Source organism: Bos grunniens, chromosome 3 (assembly GCF_055505025.1).
Source record: "Bos grunniens cultivar Pamir isolate PY7600 chromosome 3, Bosgru_T2T1.0, whole genome shotgun sequence".
NCBI lineage: Eukaryota > Metazoa > Chordata > Mammalia > Artiodactyla > Bovidae > Bos > Bos grunniens.
In genome coordinates this window covers 99,135,380-99,153,177 of record NC_141167.1, presented here as the reverse complement: position 1 = coordinate 99,153,177, position 17,798 = coordinate 99,135,380, and the positions used below count along the sequence as shown (strand labels likewise).

At 39.8% G+C, this 17,798-nt stretch overlaps 1 protein-coding gene across 5 annotated transcripts in view; it reads right to left on the bottom strand.

Moving 5' to 3' along the window:
- Nucleotides 1-4,810: 4,810 nt before the first annotated feature.
- The window catches only part of CHD1L (chromodomain helicase DNA binding protein 1 like), a 65,587-nt gene continuing 52,599 nt past the window's right edge, over nt 4,811-17,798 (bottom strand). For 4 of the 5 annotated variants that reach the window (XM_086392217.1, XM_086392213.1, XM_086392215.1 and 1 more), the window contains 8 exons: nt 17,207-17,355; nt 16,309-16,472; nt 15,563-15,759; nt 14,085-14,183; nt 7,131-7,201; nt 6,910-7,024; nt 6,067-6,175; nt 4,811-5,182 (listed from right to left, as the gene is read on the bottom strand). In XM_086392217.1, coding sequence (XP_086248343.1) covers nt 5,104-5,182; nt 6,067-6,175; nt 6,910-7,024; nt 7,131-7,201; nt 14,085-14,183; nt 15,563-15,759; nt 16,309-16,472; nt 17,207-17,355 — 983 coding nt within the window. In that variant the 3' untranslated portion in view covers nt 4,811-5,103. Of the gene's footprint in view, nt 5,183-6,066; nt 6,176-6,909; nt 7,025-7,130; nt 7,202-11,772; nt 11,939-14,084; nt 14,184-15,562; nt 15,760-16,308; nt 16,473-17,206; nt 17,356-17,798 lie in introns of all 5 variants that reach the window. The other variant, XR_015160867.1, reaches the window with a different exon arrangement.

Here is a 17,798-nt window from a genome sequence, read left to right as displayed (position 1 = left end):
AGCGATCTTGAGAAAGAAGAATGGAACTGGAGGAATCAACCTACCTGACTTCAGGCTCTACTACAAAGCCACAGTTATCAAGACAGTATGGTACTGGCACAAAGACAGAAATAGATCAATGGAACAAAATAGAAAGCCCAGAGATAAATCCACACACATATGGACACCTTATCTTTGACAAAGGAGGCAAGAATATACAATGGAGAAAAGACAATCTCTTCAACAAGTGTTGCTGGGAAATCTGGTCAACCACTTGTAAAAGAATGAAACTGGAACACTTTCTAACACCATACACAAAAATAAACTCAAAATGGATTAAAGATCTAAATGTAAGACCAGAAACTATAAAACTCCTAGAGGAGAACATAGGCAAAACACTCTCTGACATACATCACAGCAGGATCCTCTATGACCCACCTCCCAGAATATTGGAAATAAAAACAAAAATAAACAAATGGGACCTAATTAACCTTAAAAGCTTCTGCACATCAAAGGAAACTATTAGCAAGGTGAAAAGACAGCCTTCAGAATGGGAGAAAATAATAGCAAATGAAGCAACTGACAAACAGCTAATCTCAAAAATATACAAGCAACTCCTACAGCTCAACTCCAGAAAAATAAATGACCCAATCAAAAAATGGGCCAAAGAACTAAATAGACATTTCTCCAAAGAAGACATACAGATGGCTAACAAACACATGAAAAGATGCTCAACATCACTCATTATCAGAGAAATGCAAATCAAAACCACTATGAGGTACCATTTCACACCAGTCAGAATGGCTGCGATCCAAAAGTCTACAAGCAATAAATGCTGGAGAGGGTGTGGAGAAAAGAGAACCCTCTTACACTGTTGGTGGGAATGCAAACTAGTACAGCCACTATGGAGAACAGTGTGGAGATTCCTTAAAAAACTGGAAATAGAACTGCCTTATGATCCAGCAATCCCACTGCTGGGCATACACACTGAGGAAACCAAAATTGAAAGAGACACGTGTACCCCAATGTTCATCGCAGCACTGTTTATAACAGCCAGGACATGGAAGCAACCTAGATGCCCATCAGCAGATGAATGGATAAGAAAGCTGTGGTACATATACACAATGGAGTATTACTCAGCCATTAAAAAGAATACATTTGAATCAGTTCTAATGAGGTGGATGAAACTGGAGCCTATTATACAGAGTGAAGTAAGCCAGAAAGAAAAACGCCAATACAGTATACTAACGCATATATATGGAATTTAGAAAGATGGTAACAATAACCCTGTGTACGAGATGGCAAAAGAGACACTGATATATAGAACAGTCTTATGGACTCTGTGGGAGAGGGAGAGGGTGGGAAGATTTGGGAGAATGGCATTGAAACATGTAAAATATCATGTATGAAACGAGTTGCCAGTCCAGGTTCAATGCATGATACTGGATGCTTGGGGCTAGTGCACTGGGACGACCCAGAGGGATGGTATGGGGAGGGAGGAGGGAGGAGGGTTCAGGATGGGGAACACATGTATACCTGTGGTGGATTCATTTTGATATTTGGCAAAACTATTGCAATTTTGTAAAGTTTAAAAAAAAAAAAAAAAAAACCCTCCAGAAAGCAGGAATAGAAGGAACATATCTCAACATAATAAAAGCCATATATGATAAATCCACAGCAAACATTATCCTCAATGGTGAAAAATTGAAAGCATTTCCCCTAAAGTCAGGAACAAGACAAGGGTGCCCACTCTCACCACTACTATTCAACATAGTTTTGGAAGTTTTGGCCACAGCAATCAGAGCAGAAAAAGAATCCAGATTGGAAAAGAAGAAGTAAAACTCTCACTGTCTGCAGATGACATGATCCTTTACATAGAAAACCCTAAAGACTCCACCAGAAAATTACTAGAGCTAATCACTGAATATAGTAAAGTTGCAGGATATAAAATTAACACAAAGAAATCCCTTGCATTCCTATACACTAACAATGAGAGAACAGAAAAAGAAATTAAGGAAACAATTCCATTCACCATTGCAACGAAAAGAATAAAATACTTAGGAATATATCTACCTAAAGAAACAAAAGATCTAAATATAGAAAACTATAAAACACTGATGAAAGAAATCAAAGATGACACAAATAGATGGAGAAATATACCATGTTCATGGATTGGAAGAATCAGTATAGTGAAAATGAGTATACTACCCAAAGCAATCTACAGATTCAATGCAATCAAGCTACCAATGGTATTTTTCAGAGAACTAGAACAAATAATTTCACAATTTGTATGGAAATGCAAAAAACCTTGAATAGCCAAAGCAATCTTGAGAAAGAAGAATGGAACAGGAGGAATCAACCTGCCTGACTTCAGGCTCTACTACAAAGCCACAGCCATCAAGACAGTATGGTACTGGCACAAAGACAGAAATATTGATCAATGGAACAAAGTGAAAGCCCAGAGATAAATCCACGCACCTATGGACACCTTATCTTTGACAAAGGAGGCAAGAATATACAATGGAGAAAAGACAATCCCTTTAACAAGTGGTGCTGGGAAAACTGGTCAACCACTTGTAAAAGAATGAAACTAGAACACTTTCTAACACCATACACAAAAATAAACTCAAAATGGATTAAAGATCTAAATGTAAGACCAGAAACTATAAAACTCCTAGAGAAAAACACAGGCAAAACACTCTGACATAAATCATAGCAAGATCCTCTATGACCCACCTCCCAGAGTAATGGAAATAAAAGCAAAAATAAACAAATGGGACCTAAAAGCTTTTGCACAACAAAGGAAACTATAAGCAAGGTGAAAAGACAGCCTTCAGAATGGGAGAAAATAATAGCAAATGAAGAAAGTGACAAAGAATTAATCTGAAAAATATACTAACAACTCCTGCAGCTCAATTCCAGAAAATTAAGTGACCCAATCAAAAAAAGGGCCAAAGAACTAAACAGACATTTCTCCAAAGAGGACATACAGATGGCTAATAAACACATGAAAAGATGCTCAAATTCACTAATTATCAGAGAAATGTAAATCAAAACCACAATGAGGTACCATCTCACACTGGTCAGAATGGCTGCTATCAAAAAGTCTACAAACAGTGCTGGAGAGGGTGCAGAGAAAAAGGAACCCTCTTACATTGTTGGTGGGAATGCAAACTAGTACAGCCCCTATGGAGAACAGTGTGGAGATTCCTTAAAAAACTGGAAATAGAACTGCCATACAACCCAGCAACCCCATTGCTGGGCACACACACCAAGGAAACCAGAATTGAAAGAGACACGTGTACCCCGGTGTTCATCGTAGCACCGTTTAAAATAGCCAGGACATGGAAGCAACCTAGATGTCCATCAGCAGACGAATGGATGAGAAAGTTGTGGTACACATACAGAATGGAATATTACTCGGCTATTAAAAAGAATGCACTGGAATCAGTTCTGATGAGGTGGATGAAACTGGAGCCTATTATACAGAGCAAAGTAAGTCAGAAAGAAAAATACCAATACAGTATATTAATGTATATATATAGAATTTAGATGATGGTAACAGTGACCCTATATGCGAGACAGCAAAAGAGACACAGATGTAAAGAACAGACTTTTGGACTCTGTGAGAAGGTGAGGGTGGGATAATCTGAGAGAATAGTATTGAAACATTATATTATCATATGTGAAATAGATCGCCAGTCTAGGTTCAGTGCATGAGACAGAGTGCAGTGAGCTGGTGCACTGGGATGACCCTGAGGGATGGGATGGGGAGGGAGTTGGGAGGAAGAGTCAGGATGGGGAACATATGTACACCCATGGCTGATTCATGTGAATGTATGGCAAAAACCACAATACTATAATTAGCCTCCAATTAAATTAAAAAAGAAAAAGTTCAGGAATCATGAACTTAGTCTTCAACTAAATTGGTCTTCAACACAGATTCTAAATTGTTGACAGGTGAAGAAGCCAGGGAGGAAGTCAAATAGAACACTACAACACAGATGCTAACATCACTGCTTTCCTTAGAAGGTCATGGCCCCAGCTCTGAGACCCCCTAGTAGCCAAGGTTCCCTGAATCAAGAGCCCATGCCTGAGGCTTCTCTAGGTATTAAGGGCCTCAAAGCAGCAGAAACCAGGTTGGTTGAGGACAGCCAGCCAAGACTGAGACTTCATGTACAAAAATGTGAAAAGTCACAGCTTCTATGGTATCTCCTCTTACAATTCCTTCTCTGGTGGTTCTCATCTCTCTGTCCTCCCCAATCTGACATTTGCTGTCAGTTTTGTGCCACTTCCACAATTCCCTTCTTTTTATTTTTTTTGTTTGTGTCAAGTCTTAGTTGCAGCACATGGGATCTTCCATCTTCGTTGTGGCATACAAACTCTTAGTTGTGGCATGTGGGACCTGGTTCTCTGACAGGGATTGAACCCGGGCCCTCTGCATTGGGAGCACAGGGACTTACCCAGTGGACCACTAGGGAAGTCCCCACAGTCCCTTCATTTATTGAAGCTGAACTGAATTTAATGGAAGGGGGAAAGGTGATCCTTGGCTTCTATGAAGCCACTTGTGTTCCTCTGGATCTGAATGTTGAACTGTATAAACAGAAGGCAGGAGGGACTCTGGTTGTCTGGATCAGCAATCTCTCTTCTCAGTCTTTCCCCTATAGACCTGTCTTTCCAAGGCATGAACTGACTGAAGGCATTTCCTTCCGCCAGAACCAACCTGTTCTATTTCCCTTCCTTTCTCCTTAATGCACTTACCTTTCTCACCATAAAGAAATCAGTCTGAGAGGAAGAAAACTAGATTGAGGGGAAAGCAAGCTAAGAAACCTTTAGAGAGAGAAAATGTATTTATTATTATACAAATAGCTATGCATACTGGGGCACTGGCAAACTGCCAAAGGATTTTCCCAAATAACTTTTGCATAGCTGTATTACAGGTATTACACATCAGTATAACACATTCAGGAGAACAAAATTAGAATTCAGAAAACAGAGCCTCTCAGAGGCCCACCAGATCCTGATTCCTTGAATACTCTATTACAGTGGCTTTGACCAACTAGCTTTTTTTTTCCAGCTTTTTCAGCTGGTTGCTGAAGGCTGGATCTGATGCTGAGCTGATTGTTAGGATACTAGCTGTCCTGAGGATGAAGATGAGGCCTGTAGATGAAGGATGGCAGCCTTGCTTCTAGGAAAATAGTAGCTGAATAGGGCGGTCAAGGAATATTTTTCATCACTTTAAAATCGACTCTACTAAAACTACTAGTTCTTTAGTAATTACTGAAATAATCACTCCAGAGGCATACGCCTTAATTTCCTTTTACCATGTAATAAATCTTTTCAATATTGTTAGTACTTATTACTGTAGAATTATGATGATATACTAAAACTCTTCTGATACTGTCTGAATTGTGCAAATGTATAAAACTTCTCTGCTAAGTTTTTATAGTGATTTAAATAAATCCCCACCAAGTGAATTAATTTCAGTAATTATCTAAGTAAAAGGAGGAAGTTTTTGTATAATTATAGCACTTGGTAAATTCAGCTTCTTCTAATAATTCTGGACTCAGTATTGTGGTTCAAACAATGCTAACTTACAGCAAGCAGATCACTGGAAGAAAATACTAGTCTAGCAAAACTAGATTATGTCCTCATGGTCAAAATGAATTTCATACTGCTTAAGAATACACTGAATTGGCTCAGAAATAAAATACGTCACTTGTTTGCTTATTTTAGTGAACAGAGTGAAGTTCTTAGAACTAGGCCTTGATCTATGGGCCTGAAGGATCTCCAGAAAAGTGATGTGAAACAGATTCAACATGAGAGCAAATGGCAATTGTTCAATTAATTCCCCTCTTCATGTATCTTTTAGCTGTTGGCATGTACAAATGCTGGGGAGTGTTTATCTCCTTGGATATATACACAGTAAGAAAATGCTTCTTAGTTTTTTCTTATTGAAGTGGGGGTAGAGTGAAAAACATGGCAGAAGAGGACCTGGCCTTGGATTAAAAAATGACACCAGAAAAATGCAAGACACTGTCCCCTTCTGAGCTGAAAGTGTACACCATTAGGATAATAAAAGGATACATGTAAGTTGGGATGCCTCTTGAGGCCAAGTGTTTCCGAATAAGTCGCTCAGTACCATACCAGTTAAAACCTTTCGTGGCATGTCCAATGCGTGGAAGATGGACACTTGCTGTTAAAAAAAAAAGTTCACGATGTCTTCATTCATCAAATTGAGTAATGTGTATAAGATATACATAGATGATAATGTATTCTGAGTCACTTTGTTGTTTCCAATGAACAAAATGTATATAATCTTGGTGAGTGCCACTCAAAGCATATGATTATTATATGAGGAGTGACTGTAACATGGGAAAACTAATTCTATAGAACATGAGGACCTACATACAGGCTATGGTAATAAGTAGGTACAATGGGAATAGAATATGATTGATGATTGAGATGTAATTTAAAAAGCAAAGATTCTTTAACAAGTCCATCAGTTTGACAAACTCTAAGACATGCTGGGTTTGGAAATAAAATTAAACTCAGGTCTTTTGGCAGAGAATTGTCTGCTAATGCAGACTGTGACTCTCCGAGAGGGGACAGGATAAAAAGCGTTTCTCAACAGCATGTGACCAGTTTACCTCATCTCTGGTCCTCTGCTTCCTCGTCTGTAAAATCATGATACAAATACCCAGAGAATGCAGGTGGTCCAGAGACAAAGGTACAGAAGTGATCAAGAAAGGAAAAGGACTTTGAGAATACAAGGTGAGGAGAGTGTTACTTGTGTGGCCTTTCATACTGGGGCTTCCCTTCACCACATATACTGAATGGGATCTTGGCATTTCTCACGTCCCTTTAAAAATCACATCCTACGCTTGGAAACAGAAATTCATCTATTCCTGAGCAAGTGGAAGGACTTACCTTTCCTTTTCTTTGCTGCTAAAAATATCTTCTTTAGGGCCTCTTCTAGGGCTGCCATCTTAATGCCAGACAGGACATTGGCACGATCTCGGTGCTGGGCCACAATCAAGGCCAACTAGGAGGAATAATCCATTTACTGAGTGGGAGCAGGGGCAGTTTCCGGAGGAGGTGATGGGAGTCAAAGTTTAGCTCCAATAAATTGATGTGGTTTTTTCACTTACCAAATCTTGTCCTTCGTTTCTTGACTCTTTATCATCAATAGGAAATAAAAGGACACCTCCCAAACTCAAATCTGAGGTAAAACAAGACGAAGCAACAGAAAGAACATAAAGTTCACTACAGAATGAGACCCCTGAGGAAGGGCTACTCTGAATTGTCCCTATGCTGTGCCTTTTCCAAAGCTACTCAGGTATAGGTAACAGTGGTGCCCTGTCTTGTTCCTGATATTAGAGGAAAAGTTTTCAGTTATGTGGAATATAATGCATGCTGTGGGCTTGTTGTATATAGCTTTTGGCTCAGTGGTAAAAGAATCTGCCTGCAATGCAGAAGATGCACAGGAGACTGGGGTTTGATCCCTGGGTCAGGAAGATCCCCTAGAGAAGGAAATGGCAACCCACTCCAGTATTCTTGCCTGGAGAATCTCATGGAAGAGGAGCCTGGTGGGCCCCAAGACATGACTTAGCAACTGAACAACGAAACAAAAAACATACTGAGGTATGTTCCTTCCATTACCAATCTGCAGAGGGTATGTCATCACGAAATTGTACTGTCAGATCCTGTCTCTACATCTATTGAGAGGATCATTTTTATCTTTCATTCTATTAATGTGATACATAACATTTATTGATTTGTGTATGTTGAACTATCCCTACATCCCTGGGATAATTCCTACTTGGTCATGTGTGTAATCCTATTAATAAGTAACTGAATTAGGTCTGCTAATATTTTGTTGAGAATTTTTGCATTGAAGTTATCAAAGATATTGGTCTATAGTTTTGTTTTCTTGTAGTGTCATCTGGCTTTGATACCAGGGTGAAACTGGCCTCATAGAATGAGTTTGGAAAAGTTCCCACCTCTTCAATTTTTTGGAAGAGTTTGAGAAGGACTGGCGTTAATTCTTCTTGAAATGTTTGGTAGAATCTGCCAGTGAAACCATCTGGTCCTAAAGTTTCCTGTGTTGGGAAGTTTTTAATTACTGAGTCAATCTCTTTGCTCATCACTGGTCTGTTCAGATTCTCTAGTTCTTACTGGCTCAGTCTTGACAGTTTGCAGATTCTATAAACTTATCCACTTCTTCCAGGTTATCTAGTTTGTTGGTGTACAATTATCCATAATAATCTCTTATGATTCTATGTATTTCTGTAGGGTCAGTTATAATTTCTTTTCTGGTTTTATTTGGGTCTTCTCTTTTTTATTCTCACTAAAGATTTATCAATTTTGTCTATCTTTTTGAAAACCTCTTAGTTCCATTAATCTTTTCTATTGTTTTTTCTGTCTCTACTTCATTTATTTCTCCTCTGAACTTGATTTCCTTCCTTCTGCTGGCTTTGGGCTTAATTTGTTCCTCTTTTCTATCTTCTTGAGGGCTATGATCTTTCTAATTTCTTAATACTGGCATTTATTGCTGTAAGCCTCCCTCTTAGAACTGTTTTTGCAGGGCCCCATAGGTTTTGGGATGTTGTGTTTCCATATTTTTTTTTGAGATATTCTTTGCTTTCCCTTTCGGTTTATTCTTTGACCCACTGTTCAGGAGTATACTATTTGGTTTCCACATCTTACAGATTTTCCAGTTTTCCTCATTTTATTTCTAGTTTCACACCATTGTGAGCAGAAAAGATAACTTAGTATGATTTCAATTACCTTATTTTGCTAAGACCTGTTTTTTGCCCTATCGTATGATCTATTCTTGAAAATGTTCCATGTGTATTTAGAAGAATTTATATTCTGCTGTTGTTGGATAGAATGTCCTATAGATACTTGTTAGGTCCCTTTGGTCTGCTGTTTGGTTCAAGCCATCATTTCCTTGTTCGTTTTCTGTCTGGATGATTTATGTATTGCTGACAGTGGGGTACTGAAGTCCCCTATTATTATTGTATTGTCTACTTCTCCCCTCATATGTAGTAATATTTGCTTAATATATTTAGGTGCACCAATGTTGGGTGCACATATATTTACACTTGTTACAACTTCTTGATGAATTGATCCCTTTATCATTATATAGTAACCTTCTTTGTCTTATTACCATTTTTGGCTTCGAGTCTATTTTGTGTAATACAAATATAACTACTTCTGCTTTCTTTTGGTTTCTACTTGCATGGAATATGTTTTTCCATCCGTTCACTTTGAGATATATAATTGGGTCTTGTTTTTTATCCATCTAGACACTCTGTGCCTTTTGACTGATGAATTCAATCAATTTACATTTAAAGTAATTATATATAAGGACTTACTAATCCCACTGTGTGCATTCCAGTTGTTTTGTAATTCCCGTTTCTTTTTCCCTCTGTTTCTGCTTACCTTTGTAAACTGATTCTTTTCTACGGTGGTATGCTCTGGTTCCCTTTTGTCTTTTGTGGATCTGATCTAGGTTTTTACTTTGTGGTTACTATGGGGCTTTACATGAAACATTTTATAGATAGAACAGTGTATTTTAGGAGGACAGCAACTTATATCCAATTGCCTATGAAAGCTCCACCCTTTCACTCCTCCCTTTTATATTTCACATGTCACAATTTACCTCTTTGTATGTTGTGTATTCATTAGTAATTTATAGTAGCTGTAGTTACTTTTACTGTTTTCCTTTAAGCTTTATATTATAGTTGAGTGGTTCACACACCATCTTAATACCAAGTTGGTTTTCTAAACCTTACTGTACATATTTTACTAGTGTGTTGTATACTTTGACATGTGCTCGTATCAGTGATTAGTGCCTTTTCATTTTGGCTTGAAGAACTCCTTTCAGCATTTCTTGCAAGGCAAGTCTAGTGGTGGTGAACTCCCTCAGCTTTTGTTTGCTGGGAAAGCCTTTATTTCTCCTTCATAGCTGAAAGATAACTTTGCTGTATAAAGTATTCTTGGTTGGCAATTTTGATCTTTCAACACTTCAAATATGTTATTCTACTCTCAGGACCTGTTTCTACTAAGAAATCTGCTGATAATCAAATACGGGTTCCTTTGTACATTATATTCTTTTTTTCCCTAGCTTCCTTTAAGATTTTTTATCATTCAAAGTCTTGAAGAAGGTCTTTTAGCATTGCAATAGCAGGGTGACCTATTAGCTTCATGAACATGTATGTTTTGTCTTTCCCCAGGTTGGGAAAGTTCTCAGCTACTATTTCTTAAACTCGTTTTCCCCTTCTCCTTCTAGAAGCCTAATTATTCTGATTTGTGTTTTTTTGATTCAGTCTCATAGCTTACACAGGCTTACTTCACTCTTTAAATTTGTTATTTCAAAATTCCTATCTCTCACAAGTCACTTATTCTTTCTTCCACATGGTTTCCCCTGCTACGCATGCATGCTCAGTCATGTCCGACTCTTTGTGACCCCATGGACTTTAGCCCACCAGGCTCCTCTGTCCATGGGATTTTCCAGGCAAGAATACTAGAATGGATTGCCGTTTCCTACTCCAGAGAATCTTCCCAACCCAGGGACTGAACCCACGTCTCTTGCATCTTCTGCACCAGCAGGTGGATTCTTTACCACTGCACTACCTGAGAAGCCTACCTTGTTCTCTACTGCATTCTTCATCTCATCCACTGACTTCTTCGGCTCTACAATTTGTTTGGGTTTTTAAAATTTCAATCTCTTTGAAAAGAAGTCACTATGTTAACATATTTTATTCCTGATTTTATTGAGTTGCCTTTCCGAGTCTTTTTGTAATTCACTGAGTTTCTTCATAACTGCTATTCTGAATTCTTTGTCAGTTAGATCACAATATTCTGTGCCTTTGAGCATGGCTGCTGGAGAACTGTCATCTTCTTTCTGTGATGCCATATTTCCTGATTTCATATTCCTGGTACTTATGCACTGGTGCTTTTGCATTTGAAGTAGCAGATATCTCCTTAACTCAGTGCTCATTACCTTCAGCAGCAGACAGGGTATTACATTATATAGTATTGGTATTATCTCAGTTTTTCCTGTATGTTTGTGCTCCACTCTTCTTGCTCTGTCTTGTGGCCAAATTTTTAAGCTTTTGTGTATTCTCTGACTTTTACAATTCATCAGGCTGGCTGGGTACCTTTTTTCCCAGAAGGTGGAGCTATAGCTCAAGTCTGTGGTTTCTTCCTTGCCTGCCAACATGACCTGTTTTGAGTAGGATCCTGGTCTACCAGAGTTCACTTTCATGGATACACCAGGGAGCCGGCAGCAGAGCCGAGGGAAAGTGTGGGTTTAACACTTAGTGTGTTGGGACTACCACACACCTGCAGGGAAATTTTCAGTTACTTGTGCATGAACTTTCTACTGAGCACATGCCTTTGACACCATTTGAAATTCGTATCTGCCTCTTTCCCAATATCCTTCACATGCCTTTGACACCATTTGAAATTCATATCTGCCTCTTTCCCAATACCCTTCCTCCGCCCAGGATGGGGAGCTACCACCTTAGTACTCCAGATGCTGGCAGAGAGAAATAGGTTTTTCCAGCTGCATTCCACCTTGTGATGGTAGCTGCCAGAAAAATCAGCCCTTTGCAGTGTTTTCCTTGGTGGGCCAGGGTTGGGGTTGGGAAAGTTTCCCTTACCACCTATGCTGCAAACAAACTTATATTTTTCTCTTTTCTCCAATGATGTGCCAGATCTCCCTTCAGGAAGGATGGACTTAGGCAAGTTCCATGTGTGAGTACCTGCAAGGGCAACACTCACCTGTTTTTTGCCCTACTGCAGTGAGAGGGGTCTAGGCAGTTTCACACTCTGCTGGTTCTTGCCTGTATGGAGATTTATCTCTGTCTTACCAGTTACAGTGGTGGGTGAGACTCCTCTTGGGTCTTCTAAAAGACCCACCAAGGCACTTTTGTTCAGGTGGGGATGTCTAATCCATGGGGTAAAAAAGAGGGATTAAAAAGAGGAATGTCTTTCGGTACCATGTCACCCCCTTCACTCTTGAATTTTTATGCTTTTCTACTTCAATGCTCCTCAAACACTGCCTATGAAGTATTCCTGCAGGCACTGGAGAGTGAATGAAAAACCCAGAAGTATCTGGGCTGGGAGGGGGTGGGTCACTATGAACTTAAAATTCCTTTAGAAGAGTCTGATGTTTGTTTTAAATTATTCAAATACTGTATTCTACTATACATATTTGTATTTGTATATTTTCCTATCTCATCCAAATCAAATTCTCTAGAGAAATGTTTTAATTCTAGGCCTCGAATATTTCAGTTTGAACCTTTTGTCCTCTCAATCCATCCTGCATACCCCAATCTTTTTAAGTCATTCTAAAATACTGGGCTGGCCAAAAAGTTTGTTCAGGTTTTTCCATATGATGGTATAGAAAAACCTGAACAAACTTTTTGGCTAACCCAGTATTTGCTCTGCTATGTCATTCTTCTACCCAAATCTCCCATGTCTAGACATTGGATAAGGTCCTGCCTTAGAATGCCATCTCCCTGGACAAGTCATTAGTCATGTGCAGTCTTCTATAATGTGGCCCAAACCTCTCTTCTTTAAAACCTAACTTTATTCCTCAGCCTAAACTTTCTACTCCACTCTGTCCGGCCTACACACCATTCCCCTAAAACATTCACTGTAACTACCTGGGTCATTCAATACCCCATACTGGGACTGGTGGGGTTACAGGAGATACCAAGAAGAATGAGATATGGTTATGGACTCTCCTACCCTTTCTCTCCACCTATTTAATCTCAACCCATCCTTCCAGGCCCAAGATAACTTTCACGACTTCCTTCAAGCCCACATTTCATCTACCCTGCTCTACACTATTCCAGTTCTCCTTCAGAAAAGAATGCACACTCCCATCTCTGATTCCTTACTGACCATTTACACCTTACTCTGTGCCACCAGGTTTTACTTTTCACACTTTCTTCAAAATGCTCCAGGGTGATGTGACTGCCCTTGGGGGGCAAATCTAGTGGGCTTTTCCCAGTGCTCATCCTCACTTCAGTGTCTGACACTGCAGACCACTTCTTGACACTTCTCCTCCCTTGTACCCCAAAGCACTACACTGTCAAGGTTCTCTTATTTTTCTGACAATTCCTTCTTCCTTCTCCTAAATGGAGGTGTGTTCTCTGCCCTCCCATTTCTCCATCCTCTCTCCTTCAGGGTTTTAAACAAGGATCCAAATGGAGACTCCTCAGTCTGTATCTCTAGCTCCAGCCTCCCCTGAATTCTCTCCTTTTCAAACTGCCCAGTCAGTATCTAGATTGGGTTAATCATGGCAACACATATTAAACCCTGTAATGTGTTTTAGTAGAAAGACTATTCACTCTAAGTCCTTGCATCCCTTTCTACGTTAGAGAAGTGAGCAGAAAAACCAATCTCCAAGAAATCTGAAGAGCTCTTCTCTATTGGACAAGATCCTTTAACCTCTTAATTCCACAGGAAATAATCACAATAATCATTTTACTCCTCTTGCCACTTTGTGATTGCCACACATAAAACGAGGTGCCCGGCCCCTTCTCTCTGCCGAGGGAACACCATTCAGCCTTCAAGTTTCCCCAGACAGCTCTGCTTCCGTCTCCGGGGAGTGTTACACCCTAGTCTGTGCTAACTTCATAATACAACCTCCTTCCTCTCAGCACCCAGCTCCTGTTAGCCCTTCAATGGTATGTCTGATTTCTCTCCCACAGGTGTCTGACATTTCCAGGAGAAATTCCCTCAAGAAGATAGAGTGAACTGGGTAAACAATGAAATGAACTTCAAGACAATACTTCAACATGCATGCAGGGATTGACATTTATCAAAATACTTACACATTCATTATCCTCATTATAGTCCCAGGAGGTAGATGGAAAAAGTATTATTTTCAAATTACAAATGAGAAGGCAGGTACAGGGAGGGGGAAGGGATTGCCTTAAAGTCACGTATCAACTAGCTTTAACTAATGGCAGAATTCAGACTCCAACTAGCTCTTCTGACTCCTCATCTAGTGTTTTTTAACACACCTAATGTCCTCTCCCTCTTATTCCATCCTTAACCCTTCTCTCTGCTTTGCTCCTTACCTTTCATTTTTCCAGCCAACTCATATCTTTTTCTTGGCTCAGCAGATCTTGTTTCCAGAGCTGTGAATAAACCACCTCTGCCCCAGCGGCCAGAGTCATCTGATAGGAGAAAGAGAAGATTTTCTTCTATAGGAGGCAAAATCCAGTCCACAATTAAAAAAAAAATGGTATGCCAAGTATACTTGATTTTTCAAAGGGCAGAAACAACTATCTAACCTCCAAGCATATTACACACTGGACTTGTCAAGTATGTTTAGGTTTTCTGGAATATACCTGGCCATCATAACAGAAAAGCATCAAAAGAATCAGTGTTCTCAAAGAGCAGAAGCTCTGTAGTCCTTCTGTAATTCCTGGAAGATAGCTAAGGAAGGATGTAGAGTAGATGTAAAACCAGAAAGAGTTGAAGCATTGATAATACAACAGCTTACAACTCCCATTTCATAGGTAAGAAAGGGGAAAGGTTAAATGACTTATTCAAGCTGGTACTAATACAGCTGGTTAATACTCTGTATTCAGTCATTCATTCGATCATACTATAAATATTTGTCAGTATTACACGTCAAGAACTCTTTTATGCTCTAGGGTTACACCAGTGGGGGGAGGGGGGAAATCTCTGCTCCCATGAAAGTGTGAAAACGGAAGTGTTAGTCACTTAGTCGTGTCCAACTCTTTGCAGTCTCTTGGACTGTAGCCTATCAGAATCCTCTGTCCATGGAATTCTTCAGGCAAGAATACTAGAATAGGTGGCCATTTCCTACTCCAGGGGATCTTCCTGACCCAGGGATTGAACCCAAGTCTCCCGCATTCCAGGCAGATTCTTTACAGTCTGGGCCATCAGGGAAGCCCAGTTCAATGAAACACCACGTGATATATTATGTATATATCTGCTTGTTTCATTGTTTGTTCACTCAATGAAACAAACAAGCAAATACATACATAATATGTCACGTGGTGATGTGTCATCAAGTAAAATAAGGTAAGAAAGTAAACAGAGAAAAACAGGGGTGAGTATGGGGTGTGGGAAGTCAGGGGAGACCTCTCTTTGAGATGTAGACATCTGGACAATGCTTGATGTTGCTAAGTGGGGAAAGAGCATTCTAGGAAGAGGAACTTGCCTGGGGGAAAAAAGTGCAAAGGTCATGAGGGAGACTATGTTTGGAGTTTTGTTTTTTCTCAAACCATTTATTTGGCTTATAGATGTAGCCTCTGTGTACTCTCTTAAAAAGTTTGTGCAGGGAACAAAGCAGATATTATCCCATTACACATATAAGAGAATTGAGGCCTGAAGAAGTTGGATTTGACTCTTACCTTTCTTCTTTACCTGGTTGAGCACCCTAGTCTCCTGGTTCTAAAGTTCACACTCTTTTTGACCACACAAGGCTGCCCTAAGCCCATTAATCTCCCCTAAGACAGGGCTCTGCCTTGTCTTCCCCAGTTCGTGACACCTTAAGGATTGAGGCCCCACCATGTCTACCTACCTACGCAGTGCACAATGACAGCATCCTCCGCCCCAGCCTGGGGGTGGGTGACGTCACCGCTTACATATCTGATGGAGGTTGAGTCTGGGTCCTCATATTCCAGTTGGGCAGAGCTCTCATCTTCGCCGTCCTCTGGTTCGCTCTCCTCGGAAGGCAGGCAGAAGGACTGGTAATTGTTGGACTCCCACCAGGCCATCCTTCGAGAAACCAGAGGGGAGAGGAATTAACTGGGCCTATCACTAGTTCCCTCAAAGCACATCCTGGGCTGTGATTCATAAACGGTGAGTGGCAAGTGGAGATGCAATTAGAAACTCACCCTGTCCTTCTGCCTGTTTGTAAATAAACAAGAAGCCTTACTGATTAGCCTAACTGCCTCCTGACTACACTTCAAAAATGAGCAGCTACCAGATGTCACTGTTTTTAAGAACATGTGACTAAAAGGGACTGTTCAAGTAAACTACTCTTGTCAGATAGCTGCAATCAAGTCCTAAAATGTTCTCGCTTCAGCTGAATGCATCTTCTCTGCCTGAGGCACTCGGGACTGTTCTCTTAAGTAGATGGACTGCTAAGGTGAAAGTTTAATCTTTATAAAAGTATTCTATTACCAGTGGGAACTACCAGCATTACAGACACTTTCTGCAGTTTTAAAGTGATGTTTGACTGTGGGCTCACTATGCAGTAGTGATCCCTTTACCAACGGCGACCTTCAGCTTTGTTAATAACACCATCAAATAACACACACGTACTTTTTCTTATGTTCTGCTTCTTCCTTCTTCTTCCTCTTCTCCTCTAACAGTCTCTTTCTCTTGGCTGCTGCTTCTTGTCTTCTCTTCCTTCTGTCCTCCCGTTCTTCTGGGCTCAGAATCCGCTTCCTTTTGGTGGACCCCTCCACAAGGCCTGGGATGGGAACCTATAGGAAGAACAAGCTCTATAACCAGGGGAACTGGGGTCTACCTGTTCCTTCATGAGTCTCATTCATCACACTGAGCAATGAGCTCATTATTTCACAGTATTTCACCATGGGTGGTGGGAAGTGCTGGCAAGATACTTCAGTTTACACATCTGGTAGGCATGGTAACCAGGATACTATGCTCTAAACTCAACCAAAGCACTGGCATGTCAGTATAGCAATATGTCATTTTGATTAATTTCATTAGGAATAAGGTACTTGAGAAAATAACTTGTTTTTTAATTGAAAGGATGCTGTTTTAGGTTTAACTCATTTTAATGGAAATACTCCTTAATGTATTTTATCTTTCAGTCTTAAACACAATATTCCAACATCATGATCACCTTAACAATAACTAGCATTTAATGTATACAGACTAACTGCCAAATGCTATGGACATTACAGACATCGTTTATGATTGCTATCCATCCTTAATGACATAGGTCATGACTGTCAGCAGCAGGGTATGGTATTTTGATGTAAGACAGTGATCCCTTCAAGAGTGGCTTACTATCACCCACAATAAATGGTAAAATATAACCTCCTTGTTATTATTTTTATGCCATCTTCTTATACTTTTTTTCAACAAATAGATACATTCTTATTTCTTAACAAATCATTCTCAGCATCACTTTCTGTTCATTTTTATTGAAACTTTGGAAGAATTTATCCTCACATAAATTAACAGTTCTTACACTGCCTTTATTTCGGAGTAACCGGCCCTCTTGACTAGTCTTCTCCAAAAGGGTTTTCTGAATATTCACCAGTTGCTCAAATGATTCTCTGTCTTCTTTACTAGGCTCCTTAGAATAATCTTTACCTTCAAATAAGTACATGTGGTTTTCTAAAAACATAAAACACAGAGAGAAATGTTAGATACTAAAGAAAACTGGATTGATTCTAGTCAAAGCAATAAGGAGGGTGAACAAGAGAATGGCCTGTATTCTAAATGGGCCAAGAATAGCTTGTGATGAAGGTACTGGAATTCCCATCCCACTAATGCTGACGGGTTTGGGATCCACCTGGGGATTTCATATATTTACTTTTTAAAGGAGCGAGCATGGCTAAAGCCCTTTTGGTCTATCTTCAGGTGGCCCGTAAGTCTCAGTTTGATGCCTGCCAAGTCCTGGATCACTCATCACTCATTCATCCCACACTATTCCCCAGCACAAATCTCACTAACATTAAGATCTCCTAAATAAAGGTAACCAACAGCATATTTTTTTTAATTACAAACAGACTTTTAACACTCAGCTCTTCCCCCATTTCTGTAATATTACAAGGATC